Source organism: Oncorhynchus keta, chromosome 11 (genome assembly GCF_023373465.1).
Source record: "Oncorhynchus keta strain PuntledgeMale-10-30-2019 chromosome 11, Oket_V2, whole genome shotgun sequence".
NCBI lineage: Eukaryota > Metazoa > Chordata > Actinopteri > Salmoniformes > Salmonidae > Oncorhynchus > Oncorhynchus keta.
In genome coordinates, this window is record NC_068431.1 from 31169969 (window position 1) to 31191422 (window position 21454).

Below are 21454 nucleotides of genomic sequence, written 5' to 3' on the forward strand. Positions count from 1 at the left end.
ATTATCCTGCCAACCACTATATGAAGAAGTTTAAGGAAAACATCAACTCAAATTGCTCCTTTTGTAATGACCACCCAGAAACAGTGTTGCATCTTTTTGGGCATTGTATGTATGTAATAAAACTGTGGCAAGACATCAGTAGGTTTATAATTGAACACATTTATGAAGATTTTGACACTATTGTTGTCACGAATATTACCGTTCGGGTGGCGCTCGGCGGTCGTCGTCGCCGGTCTACTAGCTATCGCCGATCCGTTGTTCTGTGTTCCTTTAGTTCTGTCTAATTGGTAGCACCTGTTTCTTGTTTGGTTGTTAGGGTAGGGTTATATATAGTCTGTTCAGCCCGCTTCTGTTTCGTGCAGGCTTGTTCGTCTGTTTTGTTGGTTGAGTGTATTTTTTGTTTGCATTTGGGTTTCACGCTGTCCGTTTTATATTTCTGTTCATTTGTGTTTTCACTTTTGTTCATGTTATGTTTCCGGGACATTAAAGCGTGTTTTTTCCCACATCTTTTGCTCTCTGTGCCTGACTCCACACCTCATCACTCATTTACCGTAACAATTGTGGAGAGACGTACTGTTTGGATTCTTTACATACAATAGAAATAAGCTGAAACATTTTTATGTAATTAATTTCATTATTCTTTTGGCCAAATGTCATATACACAAATGTAAATGTACAAACAGAAAACCACATTTTCGTACCCTACAAAAATTAATTGAACTGTATTTTAAGACGGTTAAATGCTCTACTAACAAAAAAGCTGTTTGAATTGTAAGTATATGCATGTCCCTTATTTAAGGTCCTTGAGTAATTGTAATGTGATATTGTACCCCCTCGCTCGATTGTCCATTGTTTGTAATCTATTTATGCTTGTGTTCCCTCATGTGCTTTATGTATTGATTTGTTGTTAATAAAAAAAATATTTAAAAATACTCAAATTGACTGGCCATCTCGGCAAAAAATATTATTTGACATTTACTGAATACTGAACAACACAATAGCAGGAACTGAGCAACTGTTATAACTAGGGGGTGATACCAGAACAGTAGGAATCTATACATCGACGGAGGGAGGACTCCAAGAAGCGCCAAGAGGCGGGGACCCGCCTGAGCGCCTGCGATAGGCTGAGCAAGTTTAAACCACGCCCAGTCTCTACTGTGATAGGCCAACAGACGGGTTAGGACAATGTCTATCACAGTATAAGAATTGACTGTTTTACATACATCTTGTCAGTTTTCTCTTCTGCCCTGCGTAGCATTACAGTGAGCCCGTATATACGAAAGTTGCATTTGCCATTTATTACTTAGCTAATAAAAAATACATAGTATAAAATCATAGTATAAAATCGGTGACTCACAGCTTCTACACCTGCATTGCTTGCTGTTTGGGGTTTTAGGCTGGGTTTCTGTACAGCACTTTGAGATCAGCTGATGTACGAAGGGCTATATAAATACATTTGATTTATATTTATCCTACCAGATTCGAATTTACGCAACTCGAACAGTATGAAGATATACAGTATGGAGATAGGCTAAAACCAAATACTTTTCCAATGGGAACAAATTAGTCATGGTGGGCAGAACAAGCAAAAGAGCTAGCGAAATCCCACTGGTGCGTTCTAGCATTCATTTGCATATTTCATAGGGGAGCGTTGGCAAAGGGTCAAGTCTTCAAAACGTAGTCCACTCTGGAAACAACAAACTGTATTGGAATCAAATGTTTAATGATGAGAACATTTCCAGAATGTCGGCCCAAATCTATCGCTTTCCATCTTCTCCCACTTTAGGCCAGTGGGCTTCCTCTACCATATTTCAAATGATATTTGTCACGTGCCGAATACAACAGGTGACACTGGCCATATTCAGCTGGTGTCGAGTGTTCGTAAATTAATCAGTTATTCTGCGCTCTCGAGTTAACAATGACAATCGCGAACGCACAAAGACTACAACTCTTAGCTAAGAATGACATATAGTTAATATACTGGCAAGTTCGATGTATTGGTACTAGCTAACATCACTCGGGAGCCCCAAGTTTTACTTTTTATTTAACCTGTCAAGTCAGTTGAGAACAAATTCTTACTTACAATGACGGCCTACCAAAAGACAAATGCCTCCTGCTGGGATTTTAAATTTTTAAAATTAAAATATAGGACAATACAAACATCACGACAAGAGGGACCTAAAACGACAACATAACACGGTAGCAACACAAAACAGGGTACAAACATTGTTGGGCACAGACAACAGCACAATGGGCAAGAAGGTAGAGACAACAATAGTACTGCTTTAATGATATGCTGCAGTTCGCAAGGATAGCGTAGCTAACACGTCAGCCAACGTAATATATTTGAAAAGTCAATGCTTTATTACAATGCTCAACCTTTCTTAACATTTGTCATAATTGTCAGCAATTAAATTGTATCCGATATCGTCGGACTTCGGCTGCATATTTTCCACAATTTTCTTGAAATCTGAAACCGTTGTGAAGTCTCGCCCTTCTCTGAAGAATTTGCATTGTGGCCCTAAAAGCACGTACATAGTGTGCACTGCTTGAATATTTCGTATGTTGGCGTATTTAGTACGATATCCATGATATAACCAATAAGCATACTACATACTCAAATACGTCGCAAATAGTATGGTAAGTGCAGTTAATATAAGTATTCGAACACAGCTCGCGTTTAGCCTATCTTCATATTGTACTGTTCTTGTTGTTTCGTTTTATCAATCTTAAAATCTTCATATACAGTAAATTATTAAAATGCATAATATACAAATATGAGCTGATAAGACAAAATGTATTTATCAAATGCGAAGGAAAAAAAGGCAAGATTACTGACATAGTTTAACCCTTCTCTGGTTCCGTACTCTTTACGACAATTGGGTCAATCATACGGCTTTCGTTCTGTTTATGATGCAGCATGAACGCTCCACTTGAATAAGACATGTGCTTTTGAATCGTTCTTTATTCCCCAGTGATGTGAATAGATTTTGATTTACTGTATATCAATTTAGATTCTGAATGTCGATTACTTCTTTCACAATGCACGAGAGACTTCTTCCAGCCTCTCCAAACTGGTACTCTTCGCGATGCAGTGACACGAATGACAAGGGTATATTGGCGTTTGGAGCTAAAAACACCATATATTTGGTTGACGTTACAGCATCATCCTCTACAGTTGTTGGTAAGTACCCTATTATTCTTATGTTAGCCATTGTGTGTTCTAGAAGTCAGTCAGTGGACATGTATTAAATAAACATGGCTAATTCTAATGTGTCTTGCTTTCAGGTGAACTGGTTGGCCACAGAGAGAGAGTGTCTGGCTTCTCATTCTGCCAGCATGCCGGACAAAGCCATAATTGTGCCAGTACTTCAGATGATGGGACTGTTAAATTCTGGGACACAAATGAGAAGGTCATGGTAAAGGAGCACAAAACTCACCAGGTAAGACCTTTTTGAATAGTGTTGATTCCATCTTGTCTCTCTCTACCAGGTTTAAGATACAATAGTTTGAAAAAATGTTTCTATGAGAAAATGTATCTAAGTCTATTATGTGTACAGAACACGATCACAGCCCTCCACTGGTCCCCTGGGGAAAAGAACCTTGTGGTGTCAGGGGATGAGAAGGGCATTGTGGTCTGCTACCAGTACAACACTGGTGAATCTCAAAGCTTCTTCCCCGAACCAAGGAATATCTTCTGCCTGGCCTGCTCCCCTCACAACTGGCACTATGTTGCTGTGGGGTATGATATTTAACTTCTAGTGGTGCATGCATGCACAATAATTGCTTATGCTGAGAAGTGTACATTTTAGGGCTGTCCACGACTAAAAAAAATCTTGGTCGACCGAAAGTCGTCTGCTCAAAACGTGTATTTTTCCATGTAAATATACACCCTATGTGTTTTAATAAAATAAACAGTAACAAGCAATGAGCTGTCTGATGCTTTAAGCTCACTGTTTGATGAAATAAGACACAAATTACTCAAAGGGGAGCTAGAGATCAAGATAAACAGAAGAAGAAGAAAATGTAACATGTCCCGACCATCCTCCCACTCCTACTGGCTTTCCCAAATTCTGTCGTTACTCTCCTGAAGTTGCTGGCAATAGGCTACACGAGGAGTCTGCAAAATTTCTCATGTGGAATGCCAATTTATCTTACAATTTCTATCGATCTGTGTGCCAGTTATGGTTTTCTTATGCATATTTTCGTGGAACAGTTTAATTGAATTTATAATAACGTCTTCGGTATTTCAACATCATTCTCATGTGGTTAATCAAAATTCGATGAATATTATAAAACCCAAAAAGTAACTCCTATTGCCATTGCCAACTATGTAAAAAATAGCCTATAAAGATAACAAATAAAAACATTCCAGCCTGCAGGTAGAAAATATCTTGAGTTTAAATATAAATATCCTATAAGTCACATTGGCATGGCGTGTCTGCAACGAACTTCAAATATTGTATCAACTATTAACTTGGTTCCGGCCTGAAGCTCCTTGCAATCAGAAATATGTTCAGATCCCCAAATGGGCACATTTATATTCCTACATTTTTGCACCGACCAGGTAGCCTATAGGCCTACTTCAAATCGTTATCAGGTGTGCGTCCTTACTCAACATTGACAGGAGCGCTCCAAACAAAAGACTGACTAAATGTACAAAACTCATGAATGGAATTAAATTAACCAAAATGTGTTTCTTGTGTAGCATAGGTTGTGCGCTCTGCAAACAATGTGTCCACTCTGACAATGAGAACAGTAAAATACTGGAGTAATAATATATTTAATGCATTAACAGACATTACAGTAACCAAACAAACATTGTAGATTAGGAATTAACGGTAAATATACTACTGGCAATATATGTAATGGGGAATTGTTGTACACTAACAATCAAACGCAAACAGTTCACACAATGAAGTTATGAAACAATGAATGTGCGCAATGGCTTGGAAAGTGCATTCTGGAGTGAGATGTGCCTTGTGCAGCCACATTCCCCTTCTTGGACTGTCCCATCCCACAGCCTCCGCAATGGATTAGATCACTGAGATGGGTGTCAATAAGATGGGTGTCTCGTGTGCCATTAAAAACTAATATATATTGATATTTTCTACTGCTCGACAACAACAACAAAAATCTAGGTTGAAGTAATACATTTTTTTTTTTTAAATAACAAAAAAATTCTAGATTGACCAACAGCCTATAGACCTGTTAAATAATTGCGGTCAGCCCTAGTACATTTCACAGCATCCATCGATATGCATCACGAACAGCAAATACCAGTGACAAATTACTTCCCAGCAAAACATTACATGTGATTATGTATCTTAATCTCTCTTAGGTACAAAGATGGCATGATTGTGCTGATTGACATCAGTAAGAAAGGTGAGGTGGTGCATCGTCTCCGTGGCCATGACGACGAGATCCACGCCCTGGCCTGGGCTCCACTACCCAATGAGGAGGTGCTTTACAGCAGAGTAGACGACAACACAGGTGGTGTATTATGAAAGATGCTGTGCCGAGCCATCCTAAATGTATTCAGTCAGTGACAAGTGGCATGATGAGAGAACTATCTATTTTTAGTCATCAATGTTTTTAAGATACGTTTTACCCCTTTGTCCACCAATGTAAAGCCTAAGGCCAGAAACCTTGGTGTCTTTTTTTCCCCCCCTGACCTAAACCTCGTGAAGAAGGTTGTCCAGTCCTGCTCATCTAAGAAATATAGTTAAAGTCAAGTATTTTATTTCGGTCACTGATCTGGAGAAAGTTATACATGCTTTTATTTCCTCACACCTATATTACTGTAACTCAGTCAGAAATCACTCTGTCTATAGTAAGTTGAAAATGCAGCTTGGCTTTTAAGAAGCACTAGGAATGGTAGCCATTACCATATCACACCTATTTTAGCTTCTCTTAGAAAATAATAGAAAATTGTACTACATGTTTAAGGCTTGGTTTAGCCTCATCCTATATCGGATCTTTTATCTCCCTACGAATCAGGAAGCAGACAGAGATCCTCTGGCAAGGCACTGTTGACAAGGCACTCATACATTAAAAGACACTGAAATCCTGATAATCTCTGGCAGACTATTCCAAAGTCTAGGTTGAAAACAGAGGGAGCTTTTGCCCTTTAGTGCCCCTAGACTTTGGAATGGTCTGCCAGAGGAGATCAGGATTTCAGTGTCTTTTAATGTATGAGTTTAATTAGTTTTTCTTTTTCATTGTCCTTTCTCTTGTCTTTTTGTTTCTTTGTTATTACTGTTTTGTTATTATTTTATGTGAATCACTTTAATTTGTTACGTATAATTAAAATAATATTTTCAGAAACGACCAATGGGATGACCGAGGGCAAAGAAAAGGGGTGTTATCTTGCATCTGGGAGCAAGGACCAGACCATAAGAATCTGGAGCACGCTGAAGGGCAAAGGTGAGACGATATCCTAACTGAGTTAACAACCTGCATCCTCCATAGCTTTAGCTGCATATCATACTACTATTGAGAGTTTGTGCAGTATGCTCTTTAAGAGGGTCCCATCTCTTGGAGTTAAAGATGATTATGTCTCTCTCTGTCAGGTGTGATGACCATGAAGCTACCGTTCCTGAAGAGAAGAGGGACAGGGGTGGATCCTGCGGTCAAGGAGAGACTCTGGCTCACTGTGCACTGGCCTAAGGGGAAGCCAACGCAAGTCGTATCAAGCTGCTTTGGGTATGAACTATAAAAACATAATTGAGGATGGTATAGTTAATTGTGATAAATGTGTTTTAGTCGGCAACTCACTAATACTTAATTATTTTGATCATTCGTTTTGTCCAGACTGTACTAACATCCCCCTGTATGTGAAGGGGTGAGCTGATCTTGTGGGACCTCACCAAGGGAGGCAAGCAGAAGTGGAGTCTGTTAGGAGCATCCTCAGAGGGCCAGAACCACAGCAGGATCGTGTTCAACATGAGCTCAGTATGTGTTCAGGACAACAGAGAGCTCCTGCTCAGCACCTCAATGGACAGAGAGGTGAGATGAGAGTTAAACCCTCTCGATGTAGCTTTAGCAAGCAATTCACTGACTGTCTATTGACAACCGTGACACTTTGAGTATGGTGTGAAATTGGTTCCTATAAGTGGTCAATCAAACATGCGGTTTATGAGCAGTACTTAGCGTGCATATGTGCCGAGAGTGATTACAGAATTTCTCACAAATTTGCTTCTTATCATTATTCCAGATAAAATGCTGGGATCTGTCGTCGTTGGACTGCTGCTGGACCCTTCCCACCCTGGGGGGGTTTGTGTACACCCTGGCCTTCTCTCCTGTGGGTACGGGCTGCTTGGCCCTGGGGGTGGGAGATGGCATGATCCGCGTGTGGAGCACCCTCTCAATCCAGAACAAGTACGACACCAAGACCTTCTGGCAGGGCATCAAGTCCAAAGTCACAGCGGTAAGAGACTCTTAGGGCATGTTGATATCAGTCATTGACTAATGGTTTATGGTAAAACTGAATATGGCTAGCGTGTGTGTGTGTTTGACAATTATTTGTTCATTACAGTTGTCCTGGCATCCAACAAAAGAAGGATCCTTAGCTTTTGGAACTGATGACGGCAAAGTTGGCATTTACGATGCGTTCTCTAACAAGTAAAACTCTTCATCTACAACTTTCTCTTAACTCTAGTATCTGAGATACTGTACGTTGGCGGTTTAATCAAATCCATACTGTTAGTGATTATCAACACTTCTCACCAAGATAATGACATTTCATGTCTGTTATGACGATAATGAAAGGTCTTTATTGTGTTGTTTCCAGGCCGCCTCAGGTATCCAGCACTTATCACAAAAAGACTGTGTACACATTAGCCTGGGGACCCCCAGTCCCTCCTCTGTCATTTGGTAAGCTCTTAAGCTCTTAAGTGTAAGTGTGTGTGTACTGTATGCTGAGCACCCTCTGACCCAGCAACTTCTCTGAGTGGACGTTGTGCCAAAGCCATGAGTCAGCAGAAAGCATGCATCTCTTGACACTTTTTTAATATACTCCATAGTTCAATGAGTTGCAAAAACAATTATCTCTCTCCCTGAGCCATTCATTGGGAAATGAAGATGGTGGAAAGTACATTTTACCAGCTGCCGGCAGATGACATTTTGATTACCGTATCAGTCATTCAGTCTTTTGAAGCAGTAAACATAATTGCTCCTGTGAGAAAGATCTGCTGATGGTTTCTAAACCAACAAAGACCTGTTAATTTTTTTAGACACTTTCTGCTGGAAAGGCTCCATAATGTCATGTGGACATTGAGATTGAGATGTGACGTCTTGAGGGTTATCAATAACTGATTAGTGTTGTCAGACTCTGCAACCATCAGATAATATACCATAATATACGCTGGATGAGTATGATTGTGTGTGAATAAGCAAGACAAGGGGATGCTGGAACAGTGTATAACAGTCAGCATGACATCCAGGTGGAACAGGAGACCGTCTGTCCTACAGCCTGTATAGCTGTGCTGGAGAGGGCATCATCCTACAGCATGACCCCTGGAAACTGGCGGGAGAGGCCACAGACATTGACAGGGTCATCAAGGACACCAACAGCATCAAGGTGAGATGGAAAGGCTATCTACATTTATGCATTTCCTTTTCAGCAAAATCCTCTACTTAATTCCTTAAGTATTTTACCCAATCACTGCATGTGGCGATGTGCAATTGAATATAATGTTGGTAATTTGAATAGGTTTTGAAGGTCATGTTCTATTTTCTGCAGCACAAGCTGTCACCCCACACAGATCTCAGCTGGAAACCAGATGGTAAAGTTGTGGCCATCGGCAATGAGGACGGGTGAGTCCTCTCATTCCCTTAAACTGTGTATATAGGCCTGGAGAATTGCCTGGAACCAACTGTCGTCTAGAATGATTGAGTGCCTATCAAAAATAAGACTACAGCTGTAATGATGCATTTACTGTAATGTGGTAGATTTTATTTATGTATCCATTTACAGTAGGTCACAAAGTGCTTGAAATGATATGGGGCTAACTATATTTCCTGGCTTTGTCTCTTTCAGGTCTGTAGAGGTATACCAGGCTCCGACTCTCAAGCTGCTGTGTACCATCCAGCAGCACCATAAGATCATCAACGTGCTGCGCTGGCACCATGACCACAGTTCCCTGCCCGAGCTGCAGTACCTCCTGGCCTCTGGGTCCAGCAACGCCTTGGTCTATGTCCATGACCTCCGCACTGTCATAGGTGAAGAGAGTTCCCCAGGGTTGTATTCTAAGAGCTGAATCTTATTTTGAGATCTGAGTGTTTAACTTAAATATTCTATTGATATGTTGTCTGATCTGTGTGAAAGACAAGTGTGCATATCTCAAGGTATGATGCAGTGAGGGTAATATGGGATGTAGAGACAGCAGTAGGCCAGCGGAGGTCTCCATTGTGAACGGTAGCTATGATAACTAAATGGCCTTGGAAGATGCTATGCAGGAGTTAGCCATTTCTGGTTAATTTCACAGTATTTTGAAGTGGTCACTGTTTTTCTTTGTCTTTGTTCAGAGACTCCTCCAGAGATTCCCGTTGTGATGACCGAGGCGTATCGGAGCTTGGCGGGTCACACAGCAAAGATCACTGGCCTGGCCTGGAGCCCCCACCATGACGGGAGACTGGTCACCGTCTGTTACGACGGTACAGCACAGGTCCGTCCCAATGTGTTATTTACCTAACGACAGCTACACGGACCCAGCCGTTACACCTTTTACTAGTGCCTACTGTTTTCTTCCATGTGGTTCTATATAGTGATGGGGGAAAATTGATATAGTTGCATGTCGCAATATTATTTTGATCGATTTTATTATACCGATACATGGACTCCAAGTATCGTTTCTTTTTTGTTGTTGCTAGGTAGCGTTTGCTAGTGCTAGTTGGCTGTACCTGTGCCATTTATAGCAAATTAAATCTATATGGTCCCCAGGTGTGGGATGTGCAGAAGGAAGAGGGACTGTGCAACTACAGGGGTCACAGGGGCCGGCTGCTGTGTGTCCAGTGGTCTCCTGTGGACCCGGACCTGGTCTGGACGGGAGCAGATGACTTCACTGTGCAGGAGTGGGCTGTGTCCAAGCAGGAATTCACCAAGCCCCCCAAAAGTAACAAAACATTTTTTTTTCTAGTTTTATTCACAACGTTGCTTTTTAGAATGTTGCTGGTTGTGTAAATGGTCAACATTTGATCATTTTCATATATTTGATTGTAAAGATCCATAACATTTAGAGTGCAATGAATTGTAGATTGTTCTAATGATAATACAAAGGTAAAAATGTATTTCTCTTCTTAGCGAAAAAGACACTTGACCAAGTTAAGGCTAAGTTAAAGGCCAAGAAGAAGAAAAAGGCAACTGGGAAAGGAGGAGCAAAGGCGGAGGAGAGCTTGTCTCTAATTGGAGAGGGGAATAAAGTAGGGGTGTCCCCGGCACCAGGAGAAAGACCATCTGACAACGAGGAGGAGGAGGAGGAGGGGAGCGAGACGACTAGCATCTCCTCAGTGACAGGTAGCACTGCAGTCATATCCAATCTACTATTACATTCAGTCTGTCTCAATCCAGTCATCTCCTTCAATTGCATCTGCCATATGCAATCCTTAAATAATGACAATGTCATACAGCTCACACATACTACTCCTTTTATTTTAGTCTCTTCATCCAGTAATCAGATGGACAGACCTGTGATGGAGAAAGTGCAAAATGGAGGGAAATCCTTACTCACTGTAAAGAAAGAAATTAAAAAAGTGGAGAAAACAGGTACTGTATGGAATCCTATCAAATTACACTAAGAAAATTGTTCATAGGGCACAGAGTTTTTCCTAACCACGTGAACTAACCAAGAAAAACATGGGGCCCTTTATTAAAAGACAAGTGTAAGTATCTGTCTCCATCCACTCCAACCCCTCTTGCGGTCTGTCTTTCCTCCAGAGGTGACTCTGAAGAAGAGGAAACCTCGCTCCATGCTGCCCCTCAGTACCTCCATGGACCACCGCCCCAGAGAAGACCTCCAGCAGGACTGTCTCAACCTGGCAACAGTCAGGCACTCTGAGGGTGAGACTCAATCCATCCTTATCTGGATTATACTACAAGATTAGACATGTAGCCCAGTAGCTACGCTTTTTGAGGACCTATATCAGGGATCATCAGCTAGATTCAACTGTGGGACGATTTATTTGGGGGTCGGGGGGCCAGAACATAATTACAAATAGGTGGTAGACTGCAAATTGACTGCAAGAATCCCAAACAGTTATTTTTGACTAAAAGGTAATCATTTCAAACCTCACTTACATTTGTATACGATCACGTGTCTCTCTATTATGCGTAGATATATATCTATATATATATAGGAACAGATTTCTTAAATTAAAATCACTTAGCACTGATTTCCTGATGTTTTTAGTCTGTTTTTTTGTTCAGAACTTAGGGTGCCAAATAAACCTCCGATGGGGAACCCTGACCAAAATAATGAACAAGTACTCAACTATTGTTTCCTGACTACATTTTCATGTGTAGGCGCCGGCATAAAAAAAAGCACCAGGATTTGTCTTTATTTAAGTCTGCATCATAAGATTCATGAGACATGATCCAGAAAGATAAGTGGTCATTTTTTTTCTGTCCTCCATAGAGCAGCATTTGACTCTGACCCTGTCTTTGTCCATCCCTGTCTGTCCTCAGCCTCTCCCGCCCACTGTGTCCCAGGCCTGGGAGATCACATCCAACTGGGTCTGTTCGCAGACAGAGATGCCCTCTATAGGATGTTCCAAGAGGAGGGTGAGTACACTATCTTATGTTGTATTATATGATTGTTATTACACGTTCATAAAGATTACATACTTTTTAAACAATTTAATAGCACTTATTATAACACTTTCATAATACATATACATGTGTTATAATGCTTTCTCTACGTGAATGTGTGTTTATACAGTACCAGTCAAATGTTTGGACACCTACTCATTCCAGGGTTTTTCTGTATTTTTACTATATTCTACATTGTACAATAAGAATGAAGATATCAAAACTATGAAATAACATGAAGTAACCAACTTTTTTAAATTATTTTTTTACTAATCAAAATGTATTTTAGAATCTTCGAATTAGACACCCTTTGCATTGATGACAGCTTTGCCCACTCTTGGCATTCTCTCAACCAGCTTCACCTTGAATGCTTTTCCAACAGTCTTGAAGGAGTTCCCACATGCTGAGCACTTGTTGGCTGCTTTTCCTTCGCTCTGCGTTCCAACTCATCCCAAACCATCTCAATTGGGTTGAGGTGGGTGACTGGAGGCCAGGTCATCTGATGCAGCACTCCATAACTCTCCTTATTGGTCAAATAGCCCTTACACAGCCTGGGGGAGTGTTGGATCTTTGTCCTGTTGAAAAACAAGTGATAGTTCCACTAATCGCAAACCAGATGCGATGGCATATCGCTGCAGGATGCTGTGGTAGCCATGCTGGTTGTGTGCCTTGAATTCGAAATAAATAAATCCCAAAAGCAAAGCACACCATCACACCTCCACTTCCATGCTTCACGTCTGGAACCACACATGTGGATATCATTCGTTCACCTACTCTGCGTCTCACAAAGACTCATCAGACCAAAGGACAGATTTCCACTGGTCTAATTTCCATTTCTCGTGTTTCTTGGCCCCAGCAAATCTCTTCTTCTTATTGGTGTCCTTTAGTAGTGGTTTCTTTGCAGTGATCGATCATGAAGGCCTGATTCACGCAGTTTCCTCTGAACAGTTGATGTGAAGGTAACTTGAACTCTGAAGAATTAATTTGGGCTGCAATTTCTTAGGCTGGTAATGTCTGCAGCAGTGGTAACTCTGGGTCTTTTATTCCTGTGGCAGTCCTCATGAGAGCCAGTTTTATCATAGCACCTGATGGTTTTTGCGACTGCACTTGAAACTTACAAAATTCTTGAAGTGTTCCGCAGTGACTGACCTTCATGTCTTGAAGTAATGATGGACTGTCATATCTCTTTGCTTATTTGAGCTGTTATTGCCATACTGTGGACTTGGTCTTTTACTAAATAGGGCTATGTTCTGTATACCATCCCTACCTTGTCACAACAAAACTGATTGGCTCAAACGCATTAAGAAGGACATACATTTCACAAATTAACTTTGAGTTGGAACGCAGAGCGAAGGAAAGCAGCCAACAAGTGCTCAGCATGTGGGAACTCCTTCAAGACTGTTGGAAAAGCATTCAAGGTGAAGCTGGTTGAGAGAATGCCAAGAGTGTCCAAAGCTGTCAAGGCAACGGGTGGCTTCTTTGAAGAATCCTTTTAAATCTAAATATATTTAGATTTTAACACTTTTTTTGGGGGGGGGGGTTACTACCTGATTCCATATGTGTTATTTCATAGTTTCGATGTGTTCACTATTATTCTACAATGTAGAACATAGTAAAAATAAAGAAAAACCCTTGAATGAGTAGGTGTCCAAACTTATGTGTGTGTGTGTCTACAACCCTTACTGTATATACAGTGCATTCGGAAAATATTCAGACCCCTTCCTTTCAACATTTTGTTACGTTACACCCGTCTGTATAACGTCCCACAGTTGACGGTACATGTCAGAGTAAAAACCAAGCCATCAGGTCGAAGGAATTGTCGGTAGAGCTCCAAGATAGGATTGTGTCGAGGCACAGACCTGGGGTAGGGTACCAAATAATATCTGCAGCGTTGAAGGTCCCCAAGGACACAGTGCCCTCCATCATTCTTAAATGGAAGAAGTTTGGAAACACCATAACTCTTCCTAGAGCTGACTGTCTGGCCAAACTGAGCAATCAGGGGAGAAGGGCCTTGGTCAGGGAGGTGACCAAGAACCCGATCGTCACTCTGATAGAGGTCCAGAGTTCCTCTGTGGAGAAAGGGGAACATTCCAGAAGGACAACCATCTCTGCAGCACTTCACCAATCAGTCCTTTATGGTAGAGTAGCCAGACGGAAGGCACATGACAGCCTGCTTGGAGTTTGCCAAAAGGCACCTGAAGAAACTCAGACCATGAGTAACAAGATTATCTGGTCTGTTGAAACCAACATTGAACTCTTTGACCTGAATGCCAAGCGTCATATCTGGAGGAAACCTGGCACCATCCCTACGATGAAGCATGGTGATGGAAGCATCATGCTATGTGGATGTGTGTCAGCCTCAGGGACAAGGATACTAGTCAGGACCGAGGCAAAGATGAACAGAGTAAAGTACAGAGAGATCCTTGATGAAGCACTCAGGACGTCAGACTGGGGTGAAGATTCATCTTCCACCAACAGGACAACGACCCTAAGCACACTGAGGCTAGGAAACATTGTCACCACCGATAATCCACTATAGTTGAACATTTCAATAAGCATTTTTCTATGGCTGGCCATGCTTTCCACCTAGCTACCCCTACCCCAGTCAACTGCCCTGCAACCCCCCACAGCCCCCACAGCAACTCGCCCAAGCCTCCCCATTTCTCCTTCACCCAAGTCCAGATAGCTGATGTTCTGAAAGAGCTGCAAAAGTTAACAAACAGATCACCGACCATTTCGAATCCCACCGTACCATCTCCTCTATGCAATCTGTTTTCAGAGCTGGTCATGGGTGCATCTCAGCCACGCTCAAGGTCCTAAACGATATCATAACCGCCATCGATAAGAGACATTACTGTGTAGCCGTATTCATCGACCTGGCCAAGGCATTCGACTCTGTCAATCACCACATTCTTATCGGCAGACTCAACAGCCTTGGTTTCTCAAATTACTGCCTCGCCTGGTTCACTAACTACATCTCAGAGTTCAGTGTGTCAAATCGGAGGGCCTGTTGTCTGGGCCTCTGGCAGTCTCTATGGGGGAGGGTTCAATTCTTGTGCCGACTCTCTTCTCTGTATACATCAATGATGTCGCTCTTGCTGCTGGTGATTCTCTGATCCACCTCTACACAGACGACAACATTCTGTATACTTCTGGCCCTTCTTTGTACACCGTGTTAACTAACCTCCAGACGAGCTTCAATGCCATACAACTCTCCTTCCGTGGCCTCCAACTGCTCTTAAACGCAAGTAAAACTAAGTGCATGCTCTTCGACTGTTCGCTGCCTGCACCTGTCCTCCCCTCCGTCCAGCATCACTACTCTGGACGGTTCTGACAACTACAAATACCTAGGTGTCTGGCTAGACTGTTAACTCTCATTCCAGACTCACATTAAGCATCCCCAATCCAAAGTTAAATCTAGAATCAGCTTCCTATTTCGCAACAAAGCATCCTTCATTCATGCTGCCAAACATACCCTCGTAAAACGGACCACCCTACCGATACTCGACTTCGGCAACGTAATTTACAAAATAGCCTCCAACAGTCTACTCAACAAATTGGATGCAGTCTATCACAGTGCCATCCGTTTAGTCACCAAAGTCACATATACTACCCACCACTGCAACCAGTACACTCGTTGGCTGGCCCTCGCTTCAAACTCGTCGCCAAACCCATTTGTTCCATGTCATCTACAAGTCTTTGCTAGGTAAAGCTCCGCCCTATCTCAGCTCACTGGTCACCATAGCAGCACCCACTCTTAGCATGCGCTCCAGCAGGTATATCTCACTGGTCACCCCCAAAGCCAATTCCTCATTTGGCTGCCTTTCCTTCCAGTTCTCTGCTGCCAATGACTGGAACGAACTGCAAAAATCACTGAAGCTGGAGACTCATATCTCCCTCACTAGCTTTAAGCACCAGCTGTCAGAGCAGCTCACAGGTCACTGCACCGATACATAGCCCATCTGTAAATATCCCATCCAATTACCTCACCTCAATACTGTTATTTATATATCTTGCTCCTTTGCATCCCAGTATCTCTACTTGCACATTCATCTTCTGCACATCTATCCCTCCAGTGTTTAATTTGTATATTGTAATTACTTCGCCACCATGGCCTATTTATTGCCTTAACTCCCTTATCTTACCTCATTTGCACACACTAGATAGACTTTTTCTACTGTATAATTGACTGTATGTTTGTTTATTCCATGTGTAACTCTGTGTTGTTGTATGTGTCGAACTGCTTTGCTTTATTTTGGCCAGGTCACAGTTGTAAATGAGAACTTGTTCTCAACTAGCCTACCTGGTTAAATAAAATAAATAAATAAACACAGCCAAGACGATGCATGAGTTGCTTCGGGACAAGTCTCTAAATGTCCTTCAGTGGCCCAGCCAGAGCCAAGACTTGAACCCAAGTGAGCATCTCTCGAGAGACCTGAAAATAGCTGTGCAGCGACGCAACCCAGGATCTGCAGAGAAAAATGGGATCACCAAATACAGGTGTACAAAGCTTGTAGCGTCATACCCAAGAACACTGAAGACTGTGATCGCTGCCAAAGGTGCTTCAACAAAGTACTGAGTAAAGGGTCTGAATATTTATGTAAATAAGTTATTTCTGTGGGTTTTTTTTTAAATAAATGTTACATTTCTAAATCTGTTTCCGCTTTGTCATTATGGGGTGTGTTGTGTGTAGATGTAAATTTCTTTAATCCATTTTATAATACGGCTGTAACGTAACAAAATGTTGATAAAGTGAAAGGGACTGAATACTTTCCGACTGCACTGTGTGTGTGTGTGTGTGTGTGTGTGTGTGTGTGTGTGTGTGTGTGTGTGTGTGTGCGGGTAAAAGGTGACTGACAAATCACTTCCATTCTTCTATTGTTGTGGTGTGCCTTTTAAACCTGTAGAGGAGGGCCATGTGGAGGCAGGTCACTATGAGTCTGCGGTGTACCTGAGACTATGGAAAGGTGACATTGCTGGAGCTCTGCAGGTGGCCACTGAGAAAGGAGAGCTGAGTGATCACCTGCTCTCAGTTGCACCTATGGGTAAAGGGCACTCATTTTAATTGTAAAATGGTTTTATTTCTTTAATATTTATTCCATTTTAGAATGCATATTTAGAATATTAAGTTGATTCAACAACCAACTAGTCAATTTAGTTAGTTTTTGATTAGTATAATTTTTTTGTTCTCTTGCTCTTTGACATGGTGAGGTGCTGTATGTATGGATGCATGCAGGTGTGTAATAACACTTGTGAAACCCTCTCAGCTGGTTACCAGGTGTGGCTGAAGACCGTGGAGGTCTATGTGAAGCAGCTGTGTCTTCAGGAGCAGTTCCTCAAGGCTGCCTCCCATCTTCTCTCCATCAACAAGGTCTACGAGGCCATCGACCTCCTCAAGTCCCACCAGCTCTACAGGTCATTCAGCAGACACACACACGTTTGTCTGTTTATTTTACACATAAATGATGAAATAAAGAATAACAAAGTTAGTGTTGTAGGAGGATCCATTAGAGTAACTTCTAAGTGTTAGGATTTTAGATTGTGCTACCTGTGACTGACCTATCAATGGGAGTGATCATTGTAATCTCTAAGCTGTGAGTGAAATGTTTGTGCTTTCTCAGGGAGGCCATAGCCCTGGCCAAGGCTAGGCTGCAGCCAGATGACCCTGTGCTCAAGAAGCTCTACACCACCTGGGCAGCCGTGCTGGAGAAAGACGGCCACTTGTCTACTGCTGCTAAATGGTAATTAAGACTAACCTTTACCTATTTTCATTAATAAAACTGCGTCTTGGTGTAAAAGTGCACTGTGCAATGCAGGTAGAGTAAAATCTGGTTCCTCGAAATAGCCGACTTGATGCTAAAGGAACTCGCTGTGTATTTATCACTCAGTTATCTCGCCGTGGACTCCGGCTTCGACGCAGCCAAAGTCATCGCCAAGAAAAACGACCCTGTCTCACTGAAGACGGCTGCCAGTCTGGCGAGGATCGCTGGCGAAAGCGACCTGTCCTATTCACTCTCCCTGAGATGTGCCAAAGACCTGGCGTCCTCTCAGGATTGGCTGGGAGCACAGCAACTCCTCAGCACACATGAGAGCCTATTGGTAAGTTGCCCTGAACTGGCCGATGCTTATAGATGAAGATGCTCTATATAGTCCCATTGATTAGCTATAGATGATGGTCAGATAAGAGTTGCATGTTGATTTTCATGCTTTATCTATACTGTCCCCCTCTGCTATAGGCCCACCGGTTACATTACTGCACTATTGAGCTGCTCACAGTGAGTCTAACAGGGACCGACATAGTGACTTGGACCTGTTCCTCCATCCATCCCTGGTCTGCTCCCTGTAAGAATCAAGATGGCTTCCTGGCTACCCTGAAGGCTGTGTGGGAGAGAGAGTTTGCTGTCTCCCCCAGCAACCCAGAGATACTCAAAGCTCTTCACCAACAACTGAAGGCTATAGAGAATCCTCAGACAACACCTAACGTTCCTATGAAACAGGTAGGTCATCAGTGGACAGAGGCTGGGCTGGGGTGAAATTATTCTGCTGATGGGATGGAGAGATATTGACTGATCTTAATCTGAAAATGTAAGTTTGTAGACATTTAGGAGAAGATCTACTCTGTAGACAGTGGTGCCTCTGCCTGTTTTTTCATCTGAACCCACTGTAAATGCTCTTGTCCCCCTCCAGCTTCTGATCCAGCTGTCCCTTGACCTGACCCTGGGTGCAGTGAGCTGGTTGCTAGGTGACTGGGGGGCGGCCCTAGAGGAGCTGTTGCAGGGCGTGGCCAGAGGGAATGAGGCGGGTCACTTCTTGCTGATGTCAGAGACCTGTAGGCTGCTGTTTCCTCAAGGTGACTCAACATCTTAGTTTACCCATCTTTATTATCCATGGCAAGGATTACACACTGACCCATAAGAATAAAAATGTATACAATGGATTATTTTTTGCACATATACTGTATTTGTACAGTACCTTGAATTTAGAAATGCTACCATAGAGCAATGTCCAATACATATAATGTTAACAGGTTTTTTTTTTTTTTTCATACAACAGCCATTCTCTTCAGTCTTATACAAAATCCATAAACCAATCTTATACAGTTGGTGGCACAGAATGGTTAGTGAGTTAAACATTGTTTCACTGTAATATAATGCATTGATAACATGTTTAATATGGATTTTAATGGTGGAAGAGGCATGGCAGCTTCAGAGATCTCCTTAGATGCACTCCAGCCTGTGCCGTGTCCATGGACATCCCAGTCAATGGACATCCTAGTATAGGAGCGGCCCCAGGGAAGTGTCCACCTCCTCCAATACCGTAGTGTTCAGAGTTGCAGCCAGTTGGTTTAATCCCAGAGCAGATGGCGCCAGGCTTAAACTAATTTCTTGGCTTGGGTCCATAAAAGTCTCTGGTGTGTCTGTGGTTGTAAATAAGAATGACTGGTCCTCTGTTGCAAGACCCTACATTGTATATCACCGGGTAACACTTGAAGAGTTGGTTTCCCTTTTGAAGGGTGAGGAAGTGTCTGTGTGGTAGAGCAGGATGGAAGCCAGGTTCCAGTGTTCCATAGGGAACACTTGTTAGGGACCTGCTTCACTGACATGTCCTCAGCCATGGTGTCATAATACCCAGGGCTCTTGGAAGTTGTTGGCGCTTGCGCCCTCTGGTGTTCCAAAAGTGGCCCAGTTCCCCTCTCCGTCTGGGCGGTTTGTTTTTATTTTATTTAACTAAGAAAGTCCGTTAACATTCTTATTTATAATGACGGCCAAACCCTAGGGTTGCTGCCCTGCTGGCTGGACCAGCGGTTGCCTACCCTGCTGGCTGGACCAGCGGTTGCCTACCTCGCACTTCCCATAAATGTTGTTCTCGTGCATGCTTGCCACAAGTGTCCAGCTGCCAGTGGTGGTCATATCACTGAAGGGCTGGTATATGATCCCACTTACTGTGTTCAGGTAATACAGCCCATCTTCATGTTGGTCATATCGGTCCCTTATTTCTTTGCAGCTTCTGGCAATGGCTTCTGTTTCAAAGCCAGTTCTGGCCACTGCATGCCTGTCCTCCTGTACTGCTTGTGCAAGTTGAGGTAGTGAAGTGAAATGAGTTGTAAGTCTATCATCAACAGGAGAACACAGAGAAATGTCTGAGTCTCTGACTATAGGAGGTTGGCAATACTTTTATTTATACCCATATGCTCTTATTTCCCATGTCTGAGAGAGAACTGAAAAGAAAGTTAAGGATTTACTGTAATGGCATTTACTGGAAAGTACTAGCCCATCTCAGCAAAATTGTGTTGATAACAAGAATGGTAAAACTGCTAAACAATGATAAGCCTAGTTGATTATCAATAACATTCACAAGAGGCCTCACGTTTGATAAAATGTACTGTTATACTTTTAATCTGTGTGAATTAGTTCATTCCAGGAAAAAAGGCCCAACCCTTTAACTGCAGTTGCACTTTAAAAAAAAAATATGCACAGCCTGGTGACAACAGGGCAATCTGTGCCTACAGTACTCAATATCACTGGAAGTGTGGACACTAACACTGTATGGTCCTCGTCTTTCAAATGTATGAAATAAATGCATCCTTTAAACCAATGTGAAATTCTCATTAATTCTACTCTTTCTCTGCCAGGTATCGACTCCATCTCAGAACACAAAAAGATGGTGGACCCCTCGGATGAGAAGGCTTTGGCTGCAGCTCGGAGCCTGGAGGCGTTTGTGTGTTACCAGGACCTCTACCACATGTGGTGGAGCCTCAGCACTAACACAGCAGGAGCTCAGAGAGACATGACTAATGGACTGCACTCAGCCAGCGAGAACCACATCAATGGATTAGATGGCCACGTTACTGACACTCCAAATGGAGAAGGGATGGGATTGTGTGTGAGCGCTCAGAATGGAGACGTGAAGATGGGAGTGTGTGTGAACGCTTGCCAGGTGCTGCTGTCTGAGCCCCACGCAACCTGCCAGGCCACACAGAGGGCTATAGCAAAGATCCAGCAGAGACTGGCCTCCATGGTGCACCAGCACAGCCAAACCCAGGAGACTAAAGCCAGACATGGGGAGGGACAGACTGAAAAGCCCACCTCGGCCCAGGGCTCCACTCCAACAGACAGCCAAGAGTCCACTGATGCAGGACAAGGGTACAGCATATTTTTTGTCATTGTGTCTTTGGACATTAGTTAGCTGTTTAGACTATCAAGACAACTGCAATAATTTGTTACTTGATAGTTGTTAGTCATCCTTTGTTTTTCAGAGCTGACACTGAATCTCTACCCTGCTTGATTGCCATGGTTTCTGAGCACCACAAAGAGTTGGCTGACATCCCAGAACATGTCAAAGTAAGACACCCTCATACTTTTTTTACTGAACTTTTTCCTGATGCTATTGCCTTTAAAATATTATTTTATTTCAGAAATATCCATACCCAGATGTTCTGGAGTGCTGCTTAGTTCTGCTCTATTTGAGCAAGAGTTCCGATCTTGTTCCCGATCACCTAAAGAATGAAGCAGTGGCCTTGATCCGCAAGTATGGAACTTCCTCTCTCCGCAAAGCCTCCCAGCGATTCCTATCTTAATGGTTATTTTTCTTCAGTCTGAACAAAGTCAATGTAAAATGCACATCAATAAACATTTTCACTAAGCTAAG

At 42.6% G+C, this 21454-nt stretch overlaps 1 protein-coding gene across 3 annotated transcripts; it reads left to right on the forward strand.

Moving 5' to 3' along the window:
• The first annotated feature begins 2211 nt into the window (after nt 1-2211).
• Nucleotides 2212-21448, forward strand: gemin5 (gem (nuclear organelle) associated protein 5). 3 transcript variants are annotated; one of them, XM_035780227.2, is made up of 29 exons: nt 2212-2640; nt 3015-3184; nt 3289-3443; nt 3561-3742; nt 5342-5493; nt 6325-6426; nt 6573-6705; nt 6843-7008; nt 7217-7429; nt 7538-7623; nt 7793-7875; nt 8445-8581; nt 8744-8817; nt 9041-9222; nt 9529-9668; nt 9944-10115; nt 10304-10516; nt 10658-10765; nt 10937-11059; nt 11684-11779; nt 16714-16851; nt 17074-17221; nt 17428-17547; nt 17695-17905; nt 18043-18303; nt 18494-18656; nt 20439-20949; nt 21063-21147; nt 21222-21448. In XM_035780227.2, exons 2-29 carry the CDS (start codon nt 3022-3024, stop codon nt 21381-21383), a joined length of 4479 nt encoding a protein of 1492 aa, XP_035636120.1. In that variant the 5' UTR covers nt 2212-2640; nt 3015-3021; the 3' UTR covers nt 21384-21448. The 3 variants fall into 3 exon arrangements, with proteins under 3 accessions (XP_035636120.1, XP_035636121.1, XP_035636119.1); XM_035780228.2 differs by having other exon boundaries at nt 3054-3184; XM_035780226.1 differs by lacking the exon at nt 2212-2640 and having other exon boundaries at nt 2662-3184.
• Nucleotides 21449-21454: the final 6 nt, after the last annotated feature.

What these genes read in the sequence shown, in the direction of transcription:
- gemin5 (XM_035780227.2), top strand. Translation starts at nt 3,022, where the DNA reads ATGTCGATTACTTCTTTCACAATGCACGAGAGACTTCTTCCAGCCTCT. An exon ending in AACAGTCAGGCACTCTGAGG is followed by an intron (nt 11,060 to 11,683) that starts GTGAGACTCAAT and finishes GTCTGTCCTCAG; the next exon opens with CCTCTCCCGCCCACTGTGTC. An exon ending in CTAACGTTCCTATGAAACAG is followed by an intron (nt 18,304 to 18,493) that starts GTAGGTCATCAG and finishes GTCCCCCTCCAG; the next exon opens with CTTCTGATCCAGCTGTCCCT.